Source organism: Aethina tumida, chromosome 6, assembly GCF_024364675.1.
Source record: "Aethina tumida isolate Nest 87 chromosome 6, icAetTumi1.1, whole genome shotgun sequence".
Lineage (NCBI taxonomy): Eukaryota > Metazoa > Arthropoda > Insecta > Coleoptera > Nitidulidae > Aethina > Aethina tumida.
The window spans coordinates 18,126,710-18,150,432 of NC_065440.1; the positions used below are offsets into that span (position 1 = coordinate 18,126,710).

The window sequence follows — 23,723 nt, forward strand, 5'->3', positions numbered from 1 at the left end:
TTGATGATAAATTTAAATATTAAAATTGTAGTTTTTCCAATTATCCAATTTTGACAGAAAAGTGTGATATAAAAGTTGTAACAGGAAACTGTTTTATGTTCTAATTACTTAATTAAATTTTTATAAACCTCTCTTATCATCAATTATTGAAGTCATCATAAATAAAGGTTTAATAATTCTTCAGGGGATGAAGGTAAGGTAAGAGATTATGAAGGAGTTGTTAAAAGTAATAAAACAAGAGCCTATTACAATAATCTTTAATTATTATTATTGCATAAAGTAAAAATTCTTCAAAATGTATTTCAAAAACTGCATTTAATTACAATCTTCAAAAAACCTACTGTTCTATTGTTCTTCATTTTGTATTAACATTTAAAAAGTGTCTACCAAGGATTAAAACTCCCATATTTTTCCTCCTCATCAGAAAACCCTTAAATAATTCCTTGGCGAAAACGTTACCAAAATATAATAATAATAATGATAATAATAATATTAAGCAACATAAATAACCAGTCATTAAAGTTGATAACAGGCACTAGCAAATGAACATCAATGAAAATCATATATTTAGGCCACAAATCGCAATGTACCAAATATGTACAATGTTCAAAATCAACCCTTACCAATTAACAATAGGTATAAAATAAATAAAAAAAGGAAACAACAATTCGTCATGGTGATTACATTACTCATTTTAACCCACGCAATTCAATTGATCTATCGATAATAAATAATTTGTTTTGATTTCGCTTAAAATTAATCATAGAGTTTCTCAAATTGATCACAATAAATTTTTTTATTCGGCCTTGTCCTCGTCGTAGTGGGCGAACTTGAGGAACACCTGTTCCAACGTCGTCTGGCTGAAGCTGTACTCCTCTATGTCGTACTCCGATTTTGCTGTCAACAGTACGATTAAAATGGTTGTACAAAATTAATATTGCTGGTGGTACCTTTCTCCAGTTGCATGAAACAGTTAGCCAGCGAAGAAACGCTTTGCTGCGGCACACTGAAAACCATCCGATCGATGAACAGCTCCTGCAACGTCGCCTCAGGGAACAGGTTCGTCACGAACTCCCTCAACTCCGACACTCTATCAGCACCACAAGTCGAAGATGGTGTCGAGTCACCACCCTTCAGTTTCATCTCCAAGGTGTAACCGGCTCCGTACAAGTTCTTCAGGTGCTGGGTCGAGCCCAAACATCTAGAAGACTCGAAATGTAACACAACGGAGGTGGTAAAACAGTAAATACAGACCTGAGTTCCCCTTTGACCATGATGCCCACTCTGGAGCACAAAGCGTCCGCCTCCTCCATGGAGTGGGTGGTCAAAATGGCACCCCTCGAACCTTGAAAGCTGGCCAGGATGGTGTCCCACAGGAACCTCTTACTACGCGGATCCATACCGGTACTGGGCTCGTCCATTAACACCACCTTGGGATTGCCCACCATCGCCATGGCAAAACTCAACTTCCTCCTGGTACCGCCGGAGCATTGATGCGTTTGCTTGTCCGCGTGCTCGTGTATTTGCAGACCGCTCAAGTATAGATTGACCAAACGGGATATGTCCCTGAATTTGACCCCTCTAATAGCGGCGTAAGTCTCGAGATGTTCCCTCACGGTTATGTTCTTCCAAAGGGCGTCGTGCTGGGGGCAGTACCCCATCATTTGGAACGCTGAGTTTAGGTTGGACGTGATGCTGGCACCCGCAATGTTAACTCTGCCTCTCGTCGGTACTTCTTCAGCTGTTATTATTTTCATGGTTGTGGTTTTACCTGCTCCGTTATGGCCTAGGAGGCCGAACACTTCTCCCGCATCCACCGCCAGTGATAGACTCTTGATTGCGACCTTTGGTGGCTCCGGATTGGCTTCGTCACCGTTTTGGCAACACCTATGTGACTTCTGGTACTCCTTGTGTAAGTTCTGTACCATGACCACAGGTTGCTTCGCATTACTGTTGCCCATAAAAGCTTTGACCTTCTGCCTTTCCGCCTTCACGTCGTTGTCTTCGTTTTCTCCAATATCACTCAACTCGTTCGCATCATCGGAGTTGCTGTCAATTTGGACGCTTCTAAAGAATTTAAAGGCATCAGATATTTTTCCGCCGCTCTTCTTAATATCCAGCACCAAAAGCACCACGAACCAAAACGGTATGTTCAAAAGACAACCCACAGCCATCATTATAATCTCATCAGTCAGATAATCTTCCAAAGACAAGCTGGTGCAAGCCACATTGACCTTGCACATAACGTAAACTCGCTGGATGTAATAAACGATGGCGTAAGGGGTGTACATCGTGTTGAACAACGAAAGAATCATGTGAAGCACAAAGGCGGCTTTGCCACCTAAAATAATGTTGGTTATTTTGGAAATTGTAAATTTTATTCTACTTACCCATGCGCAGCATGTCCAAGTAGACGACGAAGAAATAAGGCAAGAACCCAACAAAGGTCGCGATGTTGGGCAAGGCACTCTGAGCCGTCTCGAACTTGTCGAATATGTAACTAATGCAAGACGTGGCCAAAATCGAGCTTGGAGTGTACAACAACAACACTATACCGAGAGTCGTCAAGGCAGGCCACTCCCTCAACGACGGTATGTCGAACAACAATATTATAGCGAGAAGGGCAGCGCAGATTATCAACATGATGACCCCCAAAACAATAAAATAGGGGATGAAGTACATGCTGAAGGTTAAACCGTTCACTCGAAGCTGATTTTTGGCCTTAATCTACAAAACAGAGGTTAGAACTGATGGATAAATGTATGAGAAGTATTACCTCTCGGTCATAAACCATGTCAACGGCAAGGCTGACGGGCACCATGACAAAAATCATGCCGAGACACATGGTGGCCATAAAAATCCCCAAGTTAAACTCCTCAGGTTGTGAAGTTTGTTGGAAAGGTTGAGCCGAGACGTCTATGGGTTCCCACAGTCCGTTCCTGACCTTGCTGGTACTCAACAGTCTGTATAATCCATTGCTGATCATGTTTAAAACAATGGGCAAGCTGTGTTGGTACGTATCGTTGTACATGACCGTAAACTGATAGTCTAAGTCTTGGAAACTATTGACATTGAAGGCAGCCATGTGAGGCGCCAATTCTAGAAGTGACGAGTAGTTACCATCAAAGTCTTCAATTTTTTTGGCACCGTAGTCCTGTAACACGTCTCGGAACTGATCCAGATCCTGGTTGGTACCGTTGAAGATTGTCAACGTAGTTTGATCACCGTAAGTGTCGCCGTTTAATAAAATGGGTTGTTGCTTCGGCCCCTTCAAAGTTTGGGGGTTGTAGAAATACAAACCGACCGCAGCTAGTCCCAGGGGGAACAAGATCATGAAGTACAACTTTTGAATGTCACGCACCATACGCAAAGTTCTTAGACGTAGAAGTGCCCAGAGGGTTTGGCAAACGTTGGGCTTGCAATCGATTTTTTCCAAACCAAGACCTGTTATGGGCGACCTGGTTTCGCTTATGATTTCCAGGCCTCCCACTGTCGTGGTTTCACCAGCTTTTTGCTCTTGATTGTTGGTGTTAATTCCTTCGTTTTGTAACGACTGGTAACTGGTACTTTTGCTCTGCAAGCTCAAGCTTCTACTCAACGCCCTGTTTCTGACAATCTTCTTAGATAAATTATCCACAGTACATTCGGTTTCTTCGTCCTTTTCCAAGTGCAAAAACACTTCTTCCAAAGTCGTCATAGATACTCCATAACTGGAGATTCCCAATTTGCTTCTGTTGTTGATTTCTTGTTCGATGGCCGAGAACAAGGGGGCAAAATTGTCGACTGCGTTGTGAGGAAGTATAAAGCTGAGTTCGCGTCCATGGCGTCTGGCCTTTTCGGCCTTTGGCACGTGGGTTGTTACTAATCTTGCTATTGCGTGCTCCTTGTACGAACTTTCGAGCACTAACGTCAAATGGTACCCGATTCCGAACTTGTTCTTGAGGAACAAGGAGCTACCGCAGCATCTTATGTTGCCCTTGGAAACTACCGCCTTTCGATCAGCTGCAAACGATTACTATTAAATTAATGAACATTTTCACAGATGAGATTTACCTAGTATGTCAGCTTCGTCCATGAAATGAGTTGTAAGGAGTATAACTCTGCCGTGTTTTCTGTTTTGAAGAACTGACCACATGTGACGTCGGGAGTAGGGATCAACACCAGCGGTTGGTTCATCCAAAATTATGATCTGAAATGTTTACTGTCATTTGGTTTGTTGCAGCTGATGATGGTGTTTTACCTTTGGATTGCCAATGACAGCAATTCCGACGCTCAGCTTACGTTTTTGGCCACCACTTAAGTGTTTTGCTTTGGTCTTCGCTTTGTCCACTAAATCTACATCTTTTATAGTTTTTTTCACTTCAAAATCTTTGACTGATGGAGCAATTCCCTACAAAATATACAATTGTGATGTTGTTGATGTTTTCAAACCTTAAAAGGTTTGTGTCTTACTTTAACAGCTGCAAAAAAGTGGAGGTGTTCCAAAACTGTCAAGTTATCAAAAAGGATGTCATGCTGAGGACATACTCCAATCATACTTCTAATCTTGTCCATACTTCTTGGATCACTACAAATCATATACTTAGAATTATATTATAATTCAGTTTTGTAACTTACGTAATGTCATAACCAAAAATATAAGCAGATCCTGAAGTAGGAGCAGTTAATCCTGTAAGAATATTGAACAAAGTAGTCTTTCCAGCACCATTATGACCCAAAATGGCGGTGATTTGTCCCTCGTAAATGGTTAAGTTGATGCCATTCAATGCTTTAATCTCAGGTTTGCCACAACTGTGGAATGTCTTATACATATCCACTATTTTTATGGCCTCCCTCTCTTTCATTTCTCTTGGCACTGGCTCCAAATCATTATTGGCATCCTCTCCAGTGTTCAATGATCCAACCGATCCGCCATTTTCCAAAGGAATCTACAAAATAGTTTTACAAAATTCAAAACGGTTCGAAAAAACTTCATGGTTACTCTGTTTAGCATCTTCTTCTTGTTGCACCAGTAGGAAGGCATGAAACAGAACAGTGGGGTGCGTTTAACCCCGTGTTCGCTCGGTATTACCGAGTCCAAATAATAGGCCAGAAGACCATAGAGTATGACGTCCAAGGCCATCATTATCAGACTGCCACCAAAGGGCATGCCTGGTCCAGACCACAGGTTATCGAAATTGATTCCTTCACCACTCATATCCATCACCAAAGCCTACAATTCTGTTGTTAAAGAAAAATACAAGATCTGGTTGTTTCTTACTTGATCCATAGCTAAGGCAAATCCTGACGAACTGATCAGACTGACCAAGTAAAGTGCAGCTGAACTAGAATCGTCCACGAATACTTGTATGTAGTAGAGCAAGCTCATGATGGTGATCACAAAGTTGCCCAAAATTCCTGCAGTCTGCAACCAATCAATTTAGTTAAGGTCTAAGTTTTACTTCCAACACTTACTCTAGCCTTGTCGAAGAAAGGGGTGATCAAGAACGCGAACATTATAATGGAAAACGAATAAAGAAGCGTCAACAAGAATATCCAAAGTATGTTGGTGTTGTTGAAGACTTTAAGAATGTACAATATAGTACAGCAAACAATAGACAAAAACAAAACGAAAATTCCGTAGATTATGAACCACGACAACCAAAACACGGAGTCTCTAAGTCCCATTATCTTCATTCCCTCCTTGATCTTCTTCTCCTTCTCGCCGATGATCAGGATAAGCAAGTAGGCCAGGAATTGGGTCAGCGCGAACACCATGTACAAGGGTATGATCAATCTGAAGGCCACCATCCAGTTGCCGGTGAACGCAGCTTTGGGGAACATCGCCAGGATGATTTGAGGCACTTGTAAACTCTCCTCCCCGGTCTCCATCTAAACAAAATCATTAGGAACGCAAAGTCACAGTTACCGAAACATTACTTTGATTTTGGTGTAGTCCAACAGGGTTTGTAGGGCCGCAAAACCGGAATAATAGTACATATTGACGGGGCAACTTTCGCCAAGTTCTATGGAAACGCCCGAGACCGAGGCTCCGGAAACGCTCACGCCGGCGGCTGCAAGTATCCCTTTCTTTTTTGTAGACCTGCACGACGCCTGCGACGCGTACGGCGCCGTGGTCGGAGGTGTACCGTAAATTGACGGGTTCGTTCTTATTTCGTACCTAAATGCAAAAAACAATTGTCAGATTTGAAAAAAGCTCGCCGAGACGGTTTATTTGATACCCCACTCGATGGGTTTATGTTGATGTTGATTTTGTGAGATTATGTTAAAAAAGTGGGGTTAGTTTAGGTTACAAGCGAATAACTTCGAAAATATTGATCGCAGACCCATCGTGTTGGGTGTCATTTTAAACGTCTCCGCAAGACGTGCCGAAGTATGTAATTTAAAATGCACCTTAGTTGTCCGTTAATTGGGCCGGGTTCCTCGAAAATGACCGCCAAAGAAACGCGGTCCGGTCTCATCCAATACGCCGTCAGTAAATCTTCTTCCGTCTCGTATAGAATCCATTTTAAGGGCGTCGCGTTGACCGCCGAGCTGTACCACAGCTGGTCGACCCTCTTCAAGAACTCCTGCGTGTCCGTCGTGTTCGGCACCACGTGTATGACGTGGCTGCTGTTCTTCTGAAAGTGATTGAACAACTCCGCCTCGCCGTGCGGCGTGTCCATCACCGGGAAGTTGGGGTTGGGCAGGGCGAACTTGATGAATATCAACAGCCCCAACGAGTACAAGGGCAGCGCGATTTCCTGGAAAATTGAACATGTATTTATCGATTCGATTACGCGGCGACGACAAAGGTTTCTTAATCCGTTTTGCATAAACTGAACTGAATGCAATTAGTTGAAAGCAATTACAAATTGAATTCGTTTTGTGGGGCTTCGTGCTGTTTTGTAAATTAATCTGGTACTTACGGTGAGAGTTTTTCGTTTCTCCTTCTTTTTGATCAGGATGTTTCTGATCAGCATCGCCTTCAGTTGTTGCAGATAAACGGAGTGAGTTGGCTCCTCCATTTTTCTTCAGTTTATTTATAACTAATGATAATTTATTACTTCGTACGTTTCACTTTTGGTGATTTGTCCATTTCTGCAAGAAAAAAAGAATTTTAATTAGTTTCAAGTAAAGGTGTGAATATTGGAAAGACATAAAAGTGGTCAAAGTTTACGAGAGCACTAAATTATAGTTCATCTAACTTAATTAATTGAATACAAACATTGAAGATAGCTTTTTATTAGTTTACTGTTACAAATTTAATTAACTCTTTGTCTTTAATGTTGGAAATTGTGTCATCCAAAAGTGACAACATTTTAAACTTTCAGGTAGGTAAGTTACTGAAATTTTATGAAACATCCCCTAAAATGTTGTAATGGTATTGATCTACACACTAAAAAAGTGAAACGAAAGTTGATTTGCCATTAAAGAACACCTTGAACATGACTAAAAGAGCAATCGGAGCTAAAATCACTTAAAAGATCAAGGATAAGCATTAGGTTAAGGGACACGTATTAGTCACAAGAATTCCGTGTCCCCCAACCCCGCCAATCAACAACACACAATTTACCTCAACAAAGCCGAACTGTCACAACGAACACAAGCGTCGAAACAGTCCCATTCACCCCCGAAAACGTAGTGGCCTATATCGTCTCGCCGCACACATTTCCCGCCGCCATATTGCCTCGGCCACCTCGCCGTCAACCCCCCAGCGGTACACGGCCACCCCCCGGACTCGATAACAGGAACGGCACACCGACTGGACACTTCGGTCTGATCGTTTTCCTTTTTTAAATCGCGTAAACGCCGAAACGAAGGGCGGCTTTTTTGTCGGTGCGTGGCGGTGTGTGAGAGACGGCCGCGTCGCAACAACGGAGGGACGGGCGGCGGGTGCATGCGCGCCGCCTCCTTCCGGGGCACCGGAGACGGCGCGGATCCGGGTCACTATGACAATTTGAACGGTTCCGATACGAATTGGGCCCGGGCCAACTCAAAATTTTGAAAGCTTTCGCCAATTTGTCTCTGCACAAGTTTTGAGCTTTGAAACAAAACAAAGCATCGAAACAACAAGCAATAAATTATTATCAATAACAACAAAAATCTGTATTAAACTAAATAATTTAGTATTACATACACAAATCCTGTGAATTTAGGCCCCACAGCAAAAAAGAAAAAATAGTGTGACGTGTTTTTCTCCCCCCTAAACCGAAACATAGGTAATTACATCAGATAAATACAAATGTTATCGATCTGCTCATATTTTTTTCAAAGGGTGGTTTACGTGTGTCGGCGCCACTTAAAAATTCACCCTACTCACGGCTTTGAGGGTTGAAATGGTATTATTTAATTGCGGTTTTTTTCAGTCTAGACTTACACGACTCGTTACAACTTCGTTATTAATATTGATGGCGTGGATACATCCATTGTTTTATGCAAATGCCAACCGGAAATGCGAACACATTTTACTAATGGTTTGTCTCTCTGACTGAATCTTTTCTCATTTCCTTCGCAGATCGTTTAAAATTGGCACAGCAGTTTTTGCCACGCACGTATTATAAAGTTGAAGTTATAAAATATCTTCAGTAAGCAAATAAATAAGTACTTAAAACGAACAATCCAACTCAATTAACGAGAAATTAAAATACAATTTTTATGATTTGAAGGGTACATTTCAATGCAGAACAGAAAAACGTGTTCTGTAGTTCTTGAGATATTCCTAATCTAACTTCGGACCTTACAAAATGAATCTTAAAGTAAACCTCATACACTGAGTATCAAATGAACCCCTATGCTAACACAAAAAATCAGTTCGATTAACGAGAAACTAAACTGAATATTTTATAGTTTGGATGGTACCATGAGATGTAGGCTAAAAAAACGTTTAAAATGACACCCAACATGATGGGTCTGAGTTCAGTAGTTTCCGAATTATTTGATTGCAACCTAACCTAACCTGACCTTATTTGACATAACATTACAAAATCAACCTTAAAATAAACGTACCATGTGGGGTATCAAATGAATCGTCTCGATGAGCTCTTTATAACCAACACAATTAATTTTGATTCAGGTATCAAATTTAATTAAACGTGTTGTTTCAAGCAACACTATGTCACAAAAAACATATAAAATTCCAATAATAATAATGGTATAATGCCTATATCTATTTAAGATTCTTGGCGGGCAATCGAATTGGATTTGTCGTAAAAAAGCGACGTTTTATCACACGAATCTGTTTAGCATTTAACTGGTTAACACCCCTTTTGTCCTACCCCTTAATTTTCATCGAGTGGCTGCCTAAGGTCGACTAAAAATAGATACGAAAACTATTAAAAACGACGGAAACGTTCGCTCTATAAATCCATAAATTTTACGACACTCGCCGTGCAGATTTAAATGAGGCAATTTAATTAATTGATTCCTTACCTCGTTAGTTTGTTTTGTTTTTGTGCAGTCGTGGATTTTGGTTGTTGTCACACTCACAAAACAAGTATAATCAACATGTGATACAGTATGTGATGCGAGTAATTCAAACAATAATTTAACCTTGATTTAAAGCGACATTATCTATTCAAAAAGTGTTGAACTATTTTAAATATTGCTTCCATAAACGTTCAGCTTAAATTTTTGTGGTGCTGCATGTAATTTACTTAAATATTGCGGTGGGAATCCTTTTTAATGCACGATAACAAGTCTAGACAAAGATTGTGTATCTCTGTGATTGAGTTTTTACTACTAAAGGTCTAAAAGTAAATAGGGTGAGTCAATAAATGCTTAAGATAACTTTGTTCTAATGAATTATTTACTATTAACTGGCGTAGATTTGAATTATATACTCTTATTAAAAATAAAATAAAATACTTAAACAAATATATATTATAATTTGTTGATTTTGGTAACAAACATGACTTTTATACGGTAATAAAAAAGCATTAGTTAACAAAAACAGGTAAAAAAGTGATGCGACCGTGACAGGACTCGAACCTGCAATCTTCGGATCCGAAGTCCGACGCCTTATCCATTAGGCCACACGGTCTATACAAAATAGGTTAGAATAGCCGTTCAAATGGCATTATGTGATTCCCTCATCGTTTACTAATAATTAGGCAACTAACAATACACACATTTATAATATTATTTATTGCCGAAATTAATTCAATAAAATGCTTTAGCATAAATTAAATGCTGACTTTTAAACACGAAACTTCGCTCGTAACATTCGGTCTAAGTAAATATATGATTTATCGGGCATTTCGTGCAGTTTTATTAGGTAATAAAACTATAATAAAATACCCACGTGTGAACGACAAAAGGACGAAAACGTGCCAGGAACTGAATAAAAGATGACTATCATAAGAGAAACGGAGTAAATGTACGCATAATTCCGATATAAACATTTGAGAACAGACAGATAAATTATGGGCGGGCAGAAAATCAATAGAGAACCGGGAGCGTTTTATTCCCCGGATCTGAATATCGGGATGCTGATTGCCGTTCGCTTTTCCCAACAATATTTATGCGAACACAATAAAAACAAACATGTGTAGGGGTTTATTAAAGGACTTCTTCGAGCAAAAACCGCAACAAAAAAGCTACAGAAACGCATTCAGCGGTTTTCTTTCAGCACATCCGTCTGTGCAAATATTAATCTTTCGTTGTATGAATAAAGCGAGTCGTCGCTGGATTTAGGTCAACGTTTTTTTTTTTTTAATTCCTAAATGGCCCGCAAACAATCCCGAATCCAGTCCGATTGTTTGCCTTATTGATTTGTATGCGGTGATAAAAATAAACCGTGAATGGAAGTTTGAAGGAGGCTCGAGGTGGAATTTGCATTTTACGACGCCGGGAAAGTTATTATCCTTTCATTTTCTCGGCAATTTGCCGTCAAGGGCCCAATTAAAGTCTTATCGTTGTTGAGTGGCCGGTTTCAATGAGGAAAATTGTTTATTTTCGGGGTGATTACCGGAATCATATTCGTTTGGAAGCTGAAAACCACTTCATTAAATTTAGGTACAACGTCCGTAAACAATTAAAGAGTTTAAAGTGCAAAAAAACAGTATTTCTTTAATGGCAGCCGTTTCGCACATGGTCATGGGGATGGGAACGGTGGGTTTCCTCATCACATCTAACGAGTCACTTCACTTTCCGCTTCCCTTGTTCCCTCGCGGTGCAAAAGTGTAATCCGACGCCTGCGGTGCGCATGTGACGCCCGACAAAACAACCCGACGCTTCGTCAGTTTGTTGCAAAGCGTCGCGACGCCCGCACCAAGCGTAACGCGTACCATGTTCGCCGGCTGCTAACGCACGACTATCGGGGGACAATGGAGGTGAAAAAGAACTGGCAGGACCGACTGTTCGGCAACGTGCTTATCAAATGTGACTCCCTCAACAACACCGACTTCGACACGGCGCTGCCCAGCGACGTGCTCAAGTCGAACGAGATCACCGGCGTTTATTTCTCCTTCGCCAACATCAATTTGCAGAGCGACGACTTCATCAAGAAGCTGAGGGATCTGTACGACAGGTTGAATGCGGAGACCAACAACGAGAAGCGGTTGGAGGTGGTGCAGGTCGTCATGTGGGCCCACAACGACGTCTATAGCGACTTCGAGAACAGTCACCGCGACAGTTTGTTGGGCCTGCCCTGGTTCGCCGTGCCGTTCAGTGAGATCGATCTAAAGGTAAAAGAATCGATCGAAAATCTTTAAAGAACCCTTCAGAGAAGTTTCTCAAGTTTCCTGGTATAATTTACTAATACAACAGAAGCTAAAGCAAACTGTCTGTTTGCAATCTTTCAAAAATAGTAGAATCCCAAAAAAATGTCTTAAATTAATTAAATTAAATTTAAAACAAAGAAATCTGCATTAATTGCTTCCAAATAGCTATTGTCTAAGAGATGGCAGCGCGAACGGATGTTAAACACATATAACACAAGCAATAAATAGTAAAAATAATGTACAATATATTATATTATATTAAGTATTTCAACTGTATTTCATTAATAAATTGAATGTTTTATCTAATTAATATTAGTTACAGTATTCTATTCATTAATTTTTTGTAAAACTAAGACTTAAATAAGAAAATTCCTTTATAAGTTAATTCTAAAGTAAAAAAAGTAAATTAAGATTAAAACATTTGGAATTACCCTCGTATAGTATTATGATCTGGTGTCGGTGCGGATCACAAACACAATGTTTGTTTACTCTGTAAAACCGTTTGTCTGGTTTTAACGAACGGAAGCGGCCTGGTTAATTTACTTCGCTCCTCCGATTCCGATTCTATTACTGGATACTCGAACGAACGAAAAACACACCACCTAATTAAAAATTCACCGAACTTTTGTTTTTTTTTAAGTACCAGTTAATTAAAGACTAATTGGAAGTATACTCCAATTAAAATGTTCAGTGTCGTGATTTTATTGTTTTGTTATCGGAGTTTTCTAAAGTAGTAAAGTTAAGAACTTATTTACAATCTTAATCTTATCTAACCCTAGTCGAGATAATATAATATAATCTTTTTAACGATTTGGAAAAAATTGATTAGAAAAGTAAGGCCTAAGTAAGGTACTTAAGGCAAAACAATTATTTTTGTTTCCAAAAAAACTATTCTCTAGTGAGGAATCCTCCTAATTTATTGCTTATTATTTCTGGGCAGCATCATTTATTTAATAAGCGTTCTAAGTGCCATCTCTTCGACAATAGTATTAGCACGGCCTCTTCATTAAAAGATGTAAATAATACAGATTCCTGTATTGAAAATGTTGACAAATTCGACTTCTATACTTTATCAAAGAAGAAATAGGAGATTTTCTTTATTTTATCATTTTTTTAAATATATAAACAATTATTGGAAGTCAGTATTAATAAAAAACTTCTGAATAATAAATAAATAGCAAGTAAAATACTCTGTATAAATATGCACAGACAAAACGACAAAATTGCCCAGTTTCAAAACATCTAAAGTCGGTAAAAAAGACGACACAATTTGTATCGTTTGTGCGGTGTGTGTTACGGGACAAACGCGGACAAATTGGCAACAATTTCGCCGTAATTCCAGTCCTTTCAACGCGACGAAACGCTGAATGAAAATAATTAAAAGGAAGCGGAAACGGAATTGTCGAATCGTCTGGAAGTTACGACGCGTACTCATTTTTTTTTTGCTCCTCTTTTTAATTAAATGCGCTCGTGTTTCGCGCCGTAAATTCCCGCAGACTTCTCGGTGCCCCGAATTTTACGGTTTATGCGGGGAAAGTTTGTTTTTTTATGGACGACGTCGATGATGGTGTCGAAAGTTTCCCGCTGGATGTGTTCGAACTTGTCTGAAAAGTTAAATCGATGAGTGCGTCATAAAAAATATACATGAACGTTGTCGAAAATTTTCAGTGTTTCGTGACAAACTGTGTTAAAAGTCCGGTTATCTTTTTTCCCCCCGGGGTAAATTTATCACGTCGAATACGTCTGGCGTAAGTCTAACGCCCTTTTTATCACACAGTTTATTGCATATCAAGGGCCATAACTTTTTTTCCCGCCCCGTTTCTATTGCGCCCGATGCGGGTTAATGAAATAATAAAAAAAACGGATCGTTACGAATTGTGACGTACGTTTCTTTAACTGTGACGGAAAACGGGGTGGAATATAATCGGGAAACATTCAAAAGGATTTTGCTAGCACAACAAAAACATAAAAAAGCATCGGAATCGAAATAGAATTTGATGTGTTTTCGATTTTAGTTTTCGCCCTAAATTATGGACGTCCCGTCAATCCCCAAATCGTTTTCCGATAAGCTAATAAAGTCGAACTGCCGAATTTAACCCCCACGCTAAATTGAACTATCTGCCATCCAACCAGCGGCGCATCGGTCACAGATTTTTAGAAAACAAAATTTATTTTACGATTTTAAGTTGTTTTTATTAAATAATACCATTAATATTGGTTTATCAGGTTCTAAAATTAGTAGAAATTCAGAAAAACTGCCTCTTTGTTGCTTCTAAATTATATATAATGAAGTTGAAACCAAATATTGTTACCAAATTAGTCTAGAAATCTGTATTATTTGCTTCTATCTAGCTATTAAAACTACTTAGACTACTGTCGAGGAGATGTCAGTGCGAGCGTATATTAAAAATAAACAAGATGTCAGAAAATAATATGCAAACAATGAAGAAGGTATTTTACATCAAAAACTTGTCGCTGATTGTCTTCAAATTTTGTGTACTTTCCGTTTATGTTCTATTACATCTTTTTCATTCAAAATTTCGAAGGCATACAATGAAAATGACCAAAAAATAGGCCACTAATTATATCATAATAAAATGAGGATTATATCAGATGAATAATCATATGAATTTATTAAATAATTCATATATATTCCAACTTCAATTACAGCGCTGAATTAAATTTACTATAAACCTTAATTAACCCACCACCACTGACGGGATGTTTGCTCTTTAATTAATAATTCACCGCCCTCTCCATCCAATTTTCATCACCGAAACTCGGACCGATTCGTGCCCAATTTAAGCCGTATTTACAGACACGTCTCTCGAGAAGATACCGAATCAAATCCGGCGTTCCGACGCTGGTACTGCTGGACCGCGACGGCGGCACCATCAGCGTCTCAGCTCAGGAACGCCTCGTCGAAGACCCGTGCGGCAACTCGTTCCCCTGGAGGCCGCGACCCGTCGACCAGGTGCTGAAGGACGTCGTCCTCCAGCCCGGCGGTCTGTACTTCAGGGAACACCAGAACTCCACCAAGGAAGACATCCGGTATCAAGACTTGAAGGATGGAGTGCGAGGGTTTTACTTCTCCGCCAACTGGGTGAGGGATTGAAGGTGACAATTGTGAGGTGAACAATAGTAACGGTGGTGTTTTTCAGTGCCCACCTTGCCGGGCGTTCACACCCCAACTGGCCGAGGTGTACAGATTGATCAGGAAGCGGGAGCAGCATTTCGAGATCGTGTTCGTAAGCAGCGACAGGTAAAAACCGTTGCCCCCCTGCGATTAGTTCCGATCATTACGTCCCCGTAATTAAGACGAGTGCAACCCCCGGACCCTCCGTCGTCAAGGCGACGTGACTTCCAGGAGTTTTTTTCATGCGGGAACGCAAAGAATTCGCTCGTAGATTCCGGGGTGGGATAATAATCTATGCAAATCCGGTTTGTTTTATTGTTTTTGCTTGCGGCACAGCGTAAACTTTAAAGTTTACTTTAAATAGAGCATATTTTTTACGACTTTAGTCTTACTGAGAAGTTAAATTAAATTTCAATGGTAAATGACGGGGAATGAATGGTTTAGAAACGTTGCTAAAACAAGCAAAATAAATCAACACCGAAGTTGGTGCATTAATGTAACGCCTCAGGGCAACACAAAGTTGGTCGTAAATTTAGGAAAATTACGGCGCAAATCAAAGTAAAAACATTGCAATCCGGTTGCAGTTTACAGCATTCAACCCCATCAAACGCAGCCAAGGATAATAAATCACAGGCATCGATTTTTAATAAACCCGATGGAAGAAAACGTCAGACTATCTAGCACGGACGAAACACGCACCACTTACACAGATAACCGTCTGGTTTTATCGCTGGGGGAGGATGAGGGCAGCGTTTCTTAATTATGGCCCGTGCAATAAGGCATGCAAATCGACCGAATAAATTAACCACCCCTAAAAGGAACACTGTTTGTTTTCCGTGCTCCCCCCTCGTTTAAATTGATAAACAAATCCCTTAATTCACCGTTTGTTTTAGGAGTGCGGAGTCGTTTAGCTCGTACGTCGAATCGATGCCTTGGCTCACCGTCCCCTTTCAACAGACCGCCGTGAGGGCCGAGCTGGCCCAACTGTACGGCGTCCGGGGAATCCCCACGCTTTTGTTGTTGGACAGTAACGGGCACGTGATAACGATGGACGCGAGGACGGAACTGGCGGAAGATCCGATGGCGCAGAACTTCCCGTGGAAGCCCAGGGCGGTGAATATATTGACGGAACGTTACGCCACCAAACTGCACGATTATCCTGCCGTCGTCCTGTTTGTCGGTCAGTATTGTTTGTTGATTTGATTAAGGATGGGTTTGCACTCAACTAATACTCACCGATCAGCACTTGTCAGTGTCACCGGTTTCAGCCGTTCAAAGACTGCGTTTACATCGTTTGCGCCGCATCTGGTGACGAAACGTAGCGTCGATGATAAAAGGTCGAGACGATAACGGCGGAACACCAATTAGACGTCCATTCCAGATTAAATTTAGACCCGGTTTTGTGTCTGTTTAGCCGCGGGGAATTTACGTCGTCGCCAACTAAATGGATGATGTTTTACAATTATGTTTATTTGGTGTTTGTAATTATCACTGGACGCGTACGCGTCTAACTGATCTTATTTATACGCGCAACCATGAATTGAAACGTTTACATTTCAGTTTTGGATGTTTATTAATAGTTCCGTGTACGTGGGTCAAGTTTAAAATACGATATTTTTTTCAGATGGCGAAGAGACGGAGATCCAGTTCGCGGAGTCGGTTTTAACGCCCGCCGCTGATAAATATTACAAGGCACACAACATCAACTTCAACTCCCTGCAAGACGAGTTCGAGGACGACTATTTCTTGCAGTTTTTGATCGGTCTGGACTCGGAAACCTCCGACATTTTGAGGGATTTAATCGGTTTGGATGATGTGGTACCGCTTCTGGTAGGAATCGATATACCCAACAGAAGGTTTGCCGTTATGGAATACGGGGTTGAGATAACCGTTAATACGGTTAGTGATTTTGTCGAGAAGTTTCAAAGGGGAGACGTCAAGTTCGTGGATATTAACGAAAGAGTTGATGCTAACGATAGTTAAGGGATTAAAGTTTTGTGATAACGAATCAAACCAGAATTTCAAGGATTATTTTTTAAAACAACCATTCTAGTTTATAAATCTTTTGTGATAATTCAATTTATGCTTTTGAAACTTTTTAGATTATAAATAACTCTTTAATGAATCAACAAGATACTGCCAGAATACAGTTTAATATTGTTCTAAATCTAACAAATAAATAAAATAATGTAGAAGTAGACGTTTGAAACAGTTGCAAAAGTAGCGAATTAAATAAACATTGTAAGGTGACTAGCGGATTTATGTTGAGGTGTGATTGAAACGTTCGTCTCCCCCCATGACTGTAAATAGTTTTTTAAATATTTTTATAGCGATAATATTGTTAATTGTAGTGAGAATTTAAATAAAACTTGCTGAAATTATTTGTGTTTTAAAAATATAATAATTCGAAGTAAAATTATGATATAACAATTAATAAATTATTCTGATTTTAAAATGAACTAATTTCAATTGTCATCTGAACAGTTAATGAGTCAAAGAACATCATCGTATCTTTTATGAGTATCTCGCAGTCAACATAAAAAAATAGACATATACAAACAAACTCTAATTAGAAGATAGAGTTGAATTAACCGGTTATACGGTTAGTGAGTTTGTCGAGAAGTTTCAGTAAAGAGGAGACGTGATTATTAACGAATTGATGGGAATGATAGTTAGTTTAAAATATAATTAATAAACCAATTAAAATATTTTTTCTTATGTGTCATTTTAAAACATAAAAGAAATAGGGAGTAAAACTGTGTGGGTACTGGTATTTTAAATAAAACCAATTATTTTATATAAAAAATTATTAATTCGATATTAAAATATTACAATGAATTATAATTAAAATTCTATATGTACAATCAATAAATAATACTGGTCTTAAAATCGAAGTATGTACAATTAATATGTCTGAGGTGTTTGTACTCGTGTCATTGTTCATTCACAACCACAAAAAAATATATAAAACTTAAGTTAAAAGGGCAGTTAAAGCGTCGAAAAACCTCGTCCTGTCTTTTATGTGTATTTCAAAATCTGAAAAATTAATAATTAGTATAACACAAGCATAAACCGGTAAATATTTACATGATGTATCGAAGTAATCACTCGCCGCATCGCATCGAATTCTCTCCGCCGCTTGTTCGAAGGCCTTTCCGAAGAAACTGCAAAAAGGAAAACGATTAGTAAATCCAGATTTACTGTCAGTGTTGCCCTATACCTTTTGGGGGAGTCCTCACACAATGGGGGAATCCCGAGTATTATGCAGGTCCCGTTCTCGGGATTCTTAGGGGCGGATACTATCAGGGGCAACGTTGGGGCCTTCCTGTTCCTAGACATGGACACGTAGGCTCTTAGTATGAACTGGGCCAGCAGCGACAGCACGTGCAGGTGCGAGAACATGTACCACTCTAGACAACCCTGAAATCAACCATTTTAATTGGATATTATTAATTTTTAAGGTGGTTAATTACTTCTTGGATTATGTAGTAGACAAACGGTCCGGCCGTGATTATTTGCTTCATGTCCAGGGCACTTTGGACGGTTTTAAACACGGTTTTAGTGATGATTTTAGCCTTTTCTATCGCGTTTTCGGTCACCTCCTTTTTCGTCCTCGACAGGCAGTCCAGGGCCAAGTTGAAGCATTCCTCTGGGGACTTATCTCTTGCCTACAACAAATTTTATTAACATTTTATTGCGGGGGCATGAAAATACACGTACAGAGGCTTCTAAAATGGCCAAAAGTGCGTAAACAATGTCCGAGGCGCAGTATTTATTCCGGTAACCGAATTGGATGGTAAAAGAGGTGTAGACGATGTCCCGCAAGTTGTATTTGTCTGCCAGTTTCTCTAGGGAAGTGTGGAACTCCTTTCTTAGCTGCAAATCCATCGACTTGAACAGTTGTTTGCTTTGAACCAAGGGGAAACTGCAACAAAACAAACATTTAAAGAAAAAAACATTACAAATTAATTAATAGTTATACCCCATGTCCGCCAGCAACTCCTGCAGCTTCTTATCACCTTTCAGAGACCACAGTTTCATTTTAACAGCCGAAAACATGGAGTATTTCAGGCTTTCCTCCACAGACCAGTGGCGGTAGAGGGTGAGTCTTAAGTCACTTTCACAGCCAATTTTCAACGAGGTAAGAACGTCCGTGTCTGAGGTTTTGTTCTGTAGCCTGGTGACGTGAGCTCGCAAGTTTTGCATCTCTAGGGTGTATTCGGTGTTGTGGATTTTGCCCAACAAAAACTGTTCTGTAAGGGCAACTATGGCAAGCCACACCAGATCTTTGTCGTCCTTGTTTAGCTTCCACGCCAGCGAGAACATGTAAATTGCACTCTTGAAATATTTAATCATGTATTAATGTCTTGAATAAATTATACAAGGGATAATCTTACAGCTTTTGCATGGTATGTGAATTGGGAGTAATCAAACATAAGTTTATTACGGTTGTCTTCCCACAGTCTTCTCTCTCGTCGTTTCATGATTGCCTCTTCATTCAGCCTCCGCCTTTTGGCAGCGGGTGTTTCACGTTCATCGTCGCTATCAACCACATCTTCATTGTCTTCAGCCACTCCTTCGTCGTTCTCCTCATCGTCTTCTTCGTCCGACTTGTTAAAAACAGTTTATTATATGAGTCTTTCCTGTCCAGAATCAGATGCTTAAATTTTTTGGTTTCTACATTAAAATTGAAGATTAAAACAAGTATCAAATTGGATAATTGAGGATTAAAACAAGTAAAAATATCCAATTTGATACAAAAGTAAGACAAAAAATTGATTAGAAACCAAAAAATTATGTTCTACAAACTGTCCAATTCATTGTGGAATGCCCCACATAATATTTAATGATAAATAACTCACTTCCTCCCTGAAGATGTCATGGAAGTCTGGCACAACACCATCATCCTCGGGACTGGACAATAGTTTAACCTGCCCATTGCTGTAGATGTTGCACAGGTCGGTGGGTCTGTGTGAGTCTATTATAAAAAACGTCACGTCCTCCTCCGCCTCCAGAGTCTCGACAATATCGATGGTGCCCCCACAGTTAACCAGTACAAAATACTTGACATCATTGCAGTTCTCCCTGTAGGCGGTTTTCAGATCTTCGATGCCCCGGATGACCGCGAGCGTGTAGCGTACGTGCTTATATTTGAGCAGGGACTGGAGGATCTTGCAGGTACAGATGCTGTCGATGTCGTAGTGGATCATTAAAAAAATTCGCTGGAAAATTAATTTCGATAATTCGGGGTGGGTTTTCTTGGTCAGGGAAATTCACCTTTCCGGCTAGAAACTCGTAGAATTCGTTTTTCAGGTCCTCCACGTACATTTTATTGTTGTTTCTTTTATTTTAGAGGGACATTTTGACTGGATAACCTGGTTGAGAAAACCGCCAAAACAAAAACGGTCCGTGGTGCAATGCTGCCAACAAAAGAGGCAAAAATTACCAAGCTGAAGAATTTCATATTGTACCTCGTTAATTTCTTTAATTCCTCAGAAATTCAACTTGATTTTAATTTTATAAAACAATTACCTAAGAGTACTTACGAAACGTGCTACACACCAGCCTTTAATATCTGTATTAAAACATCTAAAACTAATTTAGAACACACAAACTTGCATTACGAAACTCAGAAATATAATTAGCCCTTGTTTGCTTATTTAAACATGTTAAAATACTTGATAAAATCATCAAAAACAACAAAATAATTAATGTTTACAAACAAATGTAATGCAAAACAGGTTGTCCAACATACAAAAACAAAAAAACTGGATTAGCACCAGATTTCCTCGGATTAGCACGTGTTAGTTAAGTGGGGTTAAGAATGTGTCAAAAGTTTGTTTATAAACTTTAATATTCGCCAAATCGACAATTTAAACGATGTCTCGACCTGAATATTTAGCACCGCCGGAGATCGTAAGTTGTAAAGTCAATTATCCGGCTTATTTATTGTTGTATTTATTGTTTTCAGTTCTATAATGATGATGAGGCCAGAAAATATACTTCAAAGTAAGTAAATAAAAGTAATTAAAAAAGTGGAGGTATTAAATTTGAGTGTTTTAGTTCGAGAATTATCGACATTCAAGTTCAGATGTCTGAAAGGGCCATTGAATTGTTGCTACTGCCTGATGAACCCTGTTTCCTGCTGGATGTGGGTTGTGGTTCAGGTTTGAGTGGCAGTGTGTTGGAGGATCAGGGTCATTTTTGGGTTGGCATGGATATTTCTCCCTCCATGTTGGGTAGGTGAATAATAGTTTATTTGAACAATGATCTAATTTTTATTTTTTTACTTCTAGATGTTGCTGTAGAGAGAGAAGTTGAGGGTGATCTATTACTTTCAGACATGGGGCAAGGTTGCCCATTTAGAGCAGGCACTTTTGATGGTGCCATTAGTATTTCAGCCATACAATGGTTGTGTAATGCAGATAAATCATCCCACAAACCAGTGCAAAGGTTGTACAAGTTTTTCAGCCTTTTGTATGCTAGTTTGGTAAGTATCAACTAATTTGTGAATCAAATAAAATTAAACCAAGTAATATTTTACAGAGTAGAAGTGCAAGAGCAGTTCTTCAATTTTATCCAGAGAATGCTGATCAAATGGAATTGGTCACTTCACAAGCCATGAAAGCTGGTTTTTATGGAGGTGTTGTAGTTGATTACCCTAATTCTACAAAAGCTAAAAAGTACTTTTTGGTACTTATGACTGGTGGCAACATGCCTTTGCCCAAAGCTTTAGGAACTGGTGAAGATGCAAATGGTATGCAAACAATCCTACACCAAAAATTTTCAAATAAAACTCACAGACTGTATTTTCAATATCTGACATTATCTATTTTAATTAGTTTTATTATATTGCACAATAATATTTTAATTAAGAATGGTGGACATTATTTTTGAAAATTAATTATTAAATTTAGGGCATAAAATTAATAATTAAAAGATTATTTGCTATATGCACGTAATATGCCAATTTAGGGCACAGTGTTTTATACGTCAGGTTGGCCGAGCGGTCTAAGGCGCCAGATTTAAGCTCTGGTTCTCGAAAGGGAGCGTGGGTTCGAACCCCACACCTGACAGTTGCTTTTTTATTGTTCAATTAATTTATTTTTGTTACTATTAGTTATAAAATTATGTTTTATTATATTTTAATAACATAATGTGTTTTTAGGTGTTTCATACACGGCAAAACGTGAGAAACTGAAACAACAACGAGGCCAGTCCCTGAAAAAAGGCAGCAGAAGCTGGATCTTAGAGAAAAAGGAGCGTCGTCGAAAACAAGGCAAAGAAGTGAGACAAGATTCGAAATATACTGGACGGAAAAGAAGCGGAAGATTTTAAACTTTGATCTATTTATATTTGAATTTTGTATATACTTAATATAAACATATAATTGTTGAAAACAACACCGAATTTTATTTATTAATCAAGTACCTGCTATTCCAAATTATATTCACAACCAAGTTAATTTCGTATGCACTCAAACCTTATGAAAAATTCAAGCAGTTGCCTGAAAAAAATAATGTGAGAATTTAAATTCGATGCACTGAAGGGACGACAAATTATTCAAATCAAACAAATAAACAATTTTAATATTAAATGAGCCCATTATCTCGATGGTGGGCTCGGACTCCACCAGTTTTATGAAGTCATTCCGGTAACGAGGATGTCTTACAAAAAAACTATAAACATGTACTTCAAAACTTTGGAGTATTTCGGCCTGAATCCGACCAAACGGAAGAAACACTGGACCACGCCGACGTTTTTGTGCACGTGGACATTAACATTTTCTTTGACAATTGCTGATTTTTTTCTGAATGCTGATTCAAATTTTATCTATGCGGCCGAATCGCTTGTTATCCTGTCTATTGTAAGTAAAATTAGTTGGCAACATCATGAGTTAATTGAGGAGTTACAGATGTTAACTAAAGTTGGAGCATTGTTCGTGTTTTCCGATGACTTGCACCAGTTGTACAAAGACCTGGATCGCTTCTGGAGCTTTAAAGATGATGAAAAGATAAAAGAGAAGTGCTCAAAAAAGCTGAATCTTATACATAAACTTGGAAAAGCTTATTTGTATTGTTGCTTTGTTGCCATACCACTTTACATTCTGCTACCGTTTATATCGCCCAAAGATATCCCTATTTATTGTTACGTACCCGAAAGCCTCAGCCTTAAACAAGTGTGGTTTGTGCAATCTTTATTCATACCTTTGGGGTCCATCGGATTCTACTCCTACGATTACATAATGACGACGTTTCTGCAGCTGACGGTGATGCAATTCAAAATTCTAAACTCGACGGTCTCCAAACTAAGGTTTGATGAAGTGGACGACCAGATTTTAAGAAATCAACTCGGTAAATTCATCAATCACCACAAGTTTTTGCTCAACTATGCTGAAAGATTGAAGATTATCATGTCGATACCAGTTTTTATCCAGTTTTTTACTGCCACGTCAGGAATTTGCATCGAAATGTATTTAATAAAAACGAGGTGGCACAAGTATAATTTAATTTTCAATTAACTAGTTAAATGTGGATTGTAGTTTCGACATTGGGAATGGAGTGATTGGAATTGGTCATCTCCTGTTAATCTTCGTTACAGTCTCTTACTTCTTCTGCAAACCTTGCCAGGAGTTAATGGAAGAGGTACGTTTTAAACCTTTAGAACTACACCACTGCATTTACTTCTTGTAGGGTTACAAACTAGGACAAACATTTTTTTATTCGAATTGGTATGATTTTGAGAACAACTCGTTGAAGAAGGATTTAATATTCATCGTCATGAGATGCTCCAGACCAATTACATTATCTGCAGCCGGTTTTTGCAACATAAATATGGAAACTTGCGTTATGGTAAATTATTTATTTAATTTTCAGTTTATTTTT

General features: G+C 39.0%; 4 protein-coding genes and 2 non-coding genes across 8 annotated transcripts; 3 read left to right on the plus strand and 3 right to left on the minus strand.

The window, feature by feature from the left end:
• Window positions 1-243: 243 nt before the first annotated feature.
• On the minus strand, window positions 244-9,546 carry LOC109607932 (cholesterol transporter ABCA5-like). Of its 2 annotated transcripts, none has more exons than XM_049968412.1 (16): window positions 9,412-9,546; window positions 6,909-7,080; window positions 6,394-6,743; window positions 5,920-6,160; window positions 5,455-5,871; window positions 5,261-5,404; window positions 4,982-5,212; window positions 4,618-4,928; window positions 4,453-4,567; window positions 4,241-4,390; window positions 4,054-4,189; window positions 2,777-4,002; window positions 2,391-2,727; window positions 1,255-2,341; window positions 951-1,201; window positions 244-897 (listed from the first exon to the last, which is right to left on the minus strand). In XM_049968412.1, exons 2-16 carry the CDS (start codon window positions 7,005-7,007, stop codon window positions 797-799), a joined length of 5,196 nt encoding a protein of 1,731 aa, XP_049824369.1. In that variant the 5' UTR covers window positions 7,008-7,080; window positions 9,412-9,546; the 3' UTR covers window positions 244-796. The 2 variants fall into 2 exon arrangements, with proteins under 2 accessions (XP_049824369.1, XP_049824371.1); XM_049968414.1 differs by lacking the exon at window positions 9,412-9,546 and adding an exon at window positions 7,556-7,844.
• A 60-nt stretch (window positions 9,547-9,606) lies between these two features.
• On the plus strand, window positions 9,607-17,219 carry LOC109608144 (nucleoredoxin). 2 transcript variants are annotated; one of them, XM_049968416.1, is made up of 6 exons: window positions 9,607-9,743; window positions 11,469-11,666; window positions 14,521-14,805; window positions 14,864-14,964; window positions 15,732-16,018; window positions 16,463-17,219. In XM_049968416.1, the coding sequence occupies exons 2-6, from the start codon at window positions 11,562-11,564 to the stop codon at window positions 16,819-16,821; spliced, it is 1,137 nt and encodes a 378-aa protein (XP_049824373.1). In that variant the 5' UTR covers window positions 9,607-9,743; window positions 11,469-11,561; the 3' UTR covers window positions 16,822-17,219. The 2 variants fall into 2 exon arrangements, with proteins under 2 accessions (XP_049824373.1, XP_049824372.1); XM_049968415.1 differs by lacking the exon at window positions 9,607-9,743 and having other exon boundaries at window positions 9,787-11,666.
• Window positions 9,949-10,021, minus strand: Trnar-ucg (transfer RNA arginine (anticodon UCG)). Its single transcript has one exon. It is a non-coding gene; the product is annotated as a tRNA-Arg (tRNA).
• A 414-nt stretch (window positions 17,220-17,633) lies between the features above and the next one.
• On the minus strand, window positions 17,634-20,269 carry LOC109598438 (cell division control protein 45 homolog). The gene is made up of 9 exons (XM_020014350.2): window positions 20,116-20,269; window positions 19,701-20,060; window positions 19,236-19,448; window positions 18,821-19,176; window positions 18,559-18,763; window positions 18,312-18,506; window positions 18,059-18,258; window positions 17,926-18,002; window positions 17,634-17,874 (listed from the first exon to the last, which is right to left on the minus strand). Exons 1-9 carry the CDS (start codon window positions 20,164-20,166, stop codon window positions 17,810-17,812), a joined length of 1,722 nt encoding a protein of 573 aa, XP_019869909.1. The 5' UTR covers window positions 20,167-20,269; the 3' UTR covers window positions 17,634-17,809.
• Window positions 20,270-20,622: 353 nt separating this feature from the next.
• Window positions 20,623-22,241, plus strand: LOC109598453 (probable 18S rRNA (guanine-N(7))-methyltransferase). Its single transcript, XM_020014367.2, has 6 exons — window positions 20,623-20,754; window positions 20,810-20,847; window positions 20,902-21,077; window positions 21,135-21,328; window positions 21,385-21,595; window positions 22,007-22,241. Exons 1-6 carry the CDS (start codon window positions 20,719-20,721, stop codon window positions 22,174-22,176), a joined length of 825 nt encoding a protein of 274 aa, XP_019869926.1. The 5' UTR covers window positions 20,623-20,718; the 3' UTR covers window positions 22,177-22,241.
• Trnal-uaa (transfer RNA leucine (anticodon UAA)) lies at window positions 21,831-21,914 on the plus strand. Its single transcript has one exon. It is a non-coding gene; the product is annotated as a tRNA-Leu (tRNA).
• Window positions 22,242-23,723: the final 1,482 nt, after the last annotated feature.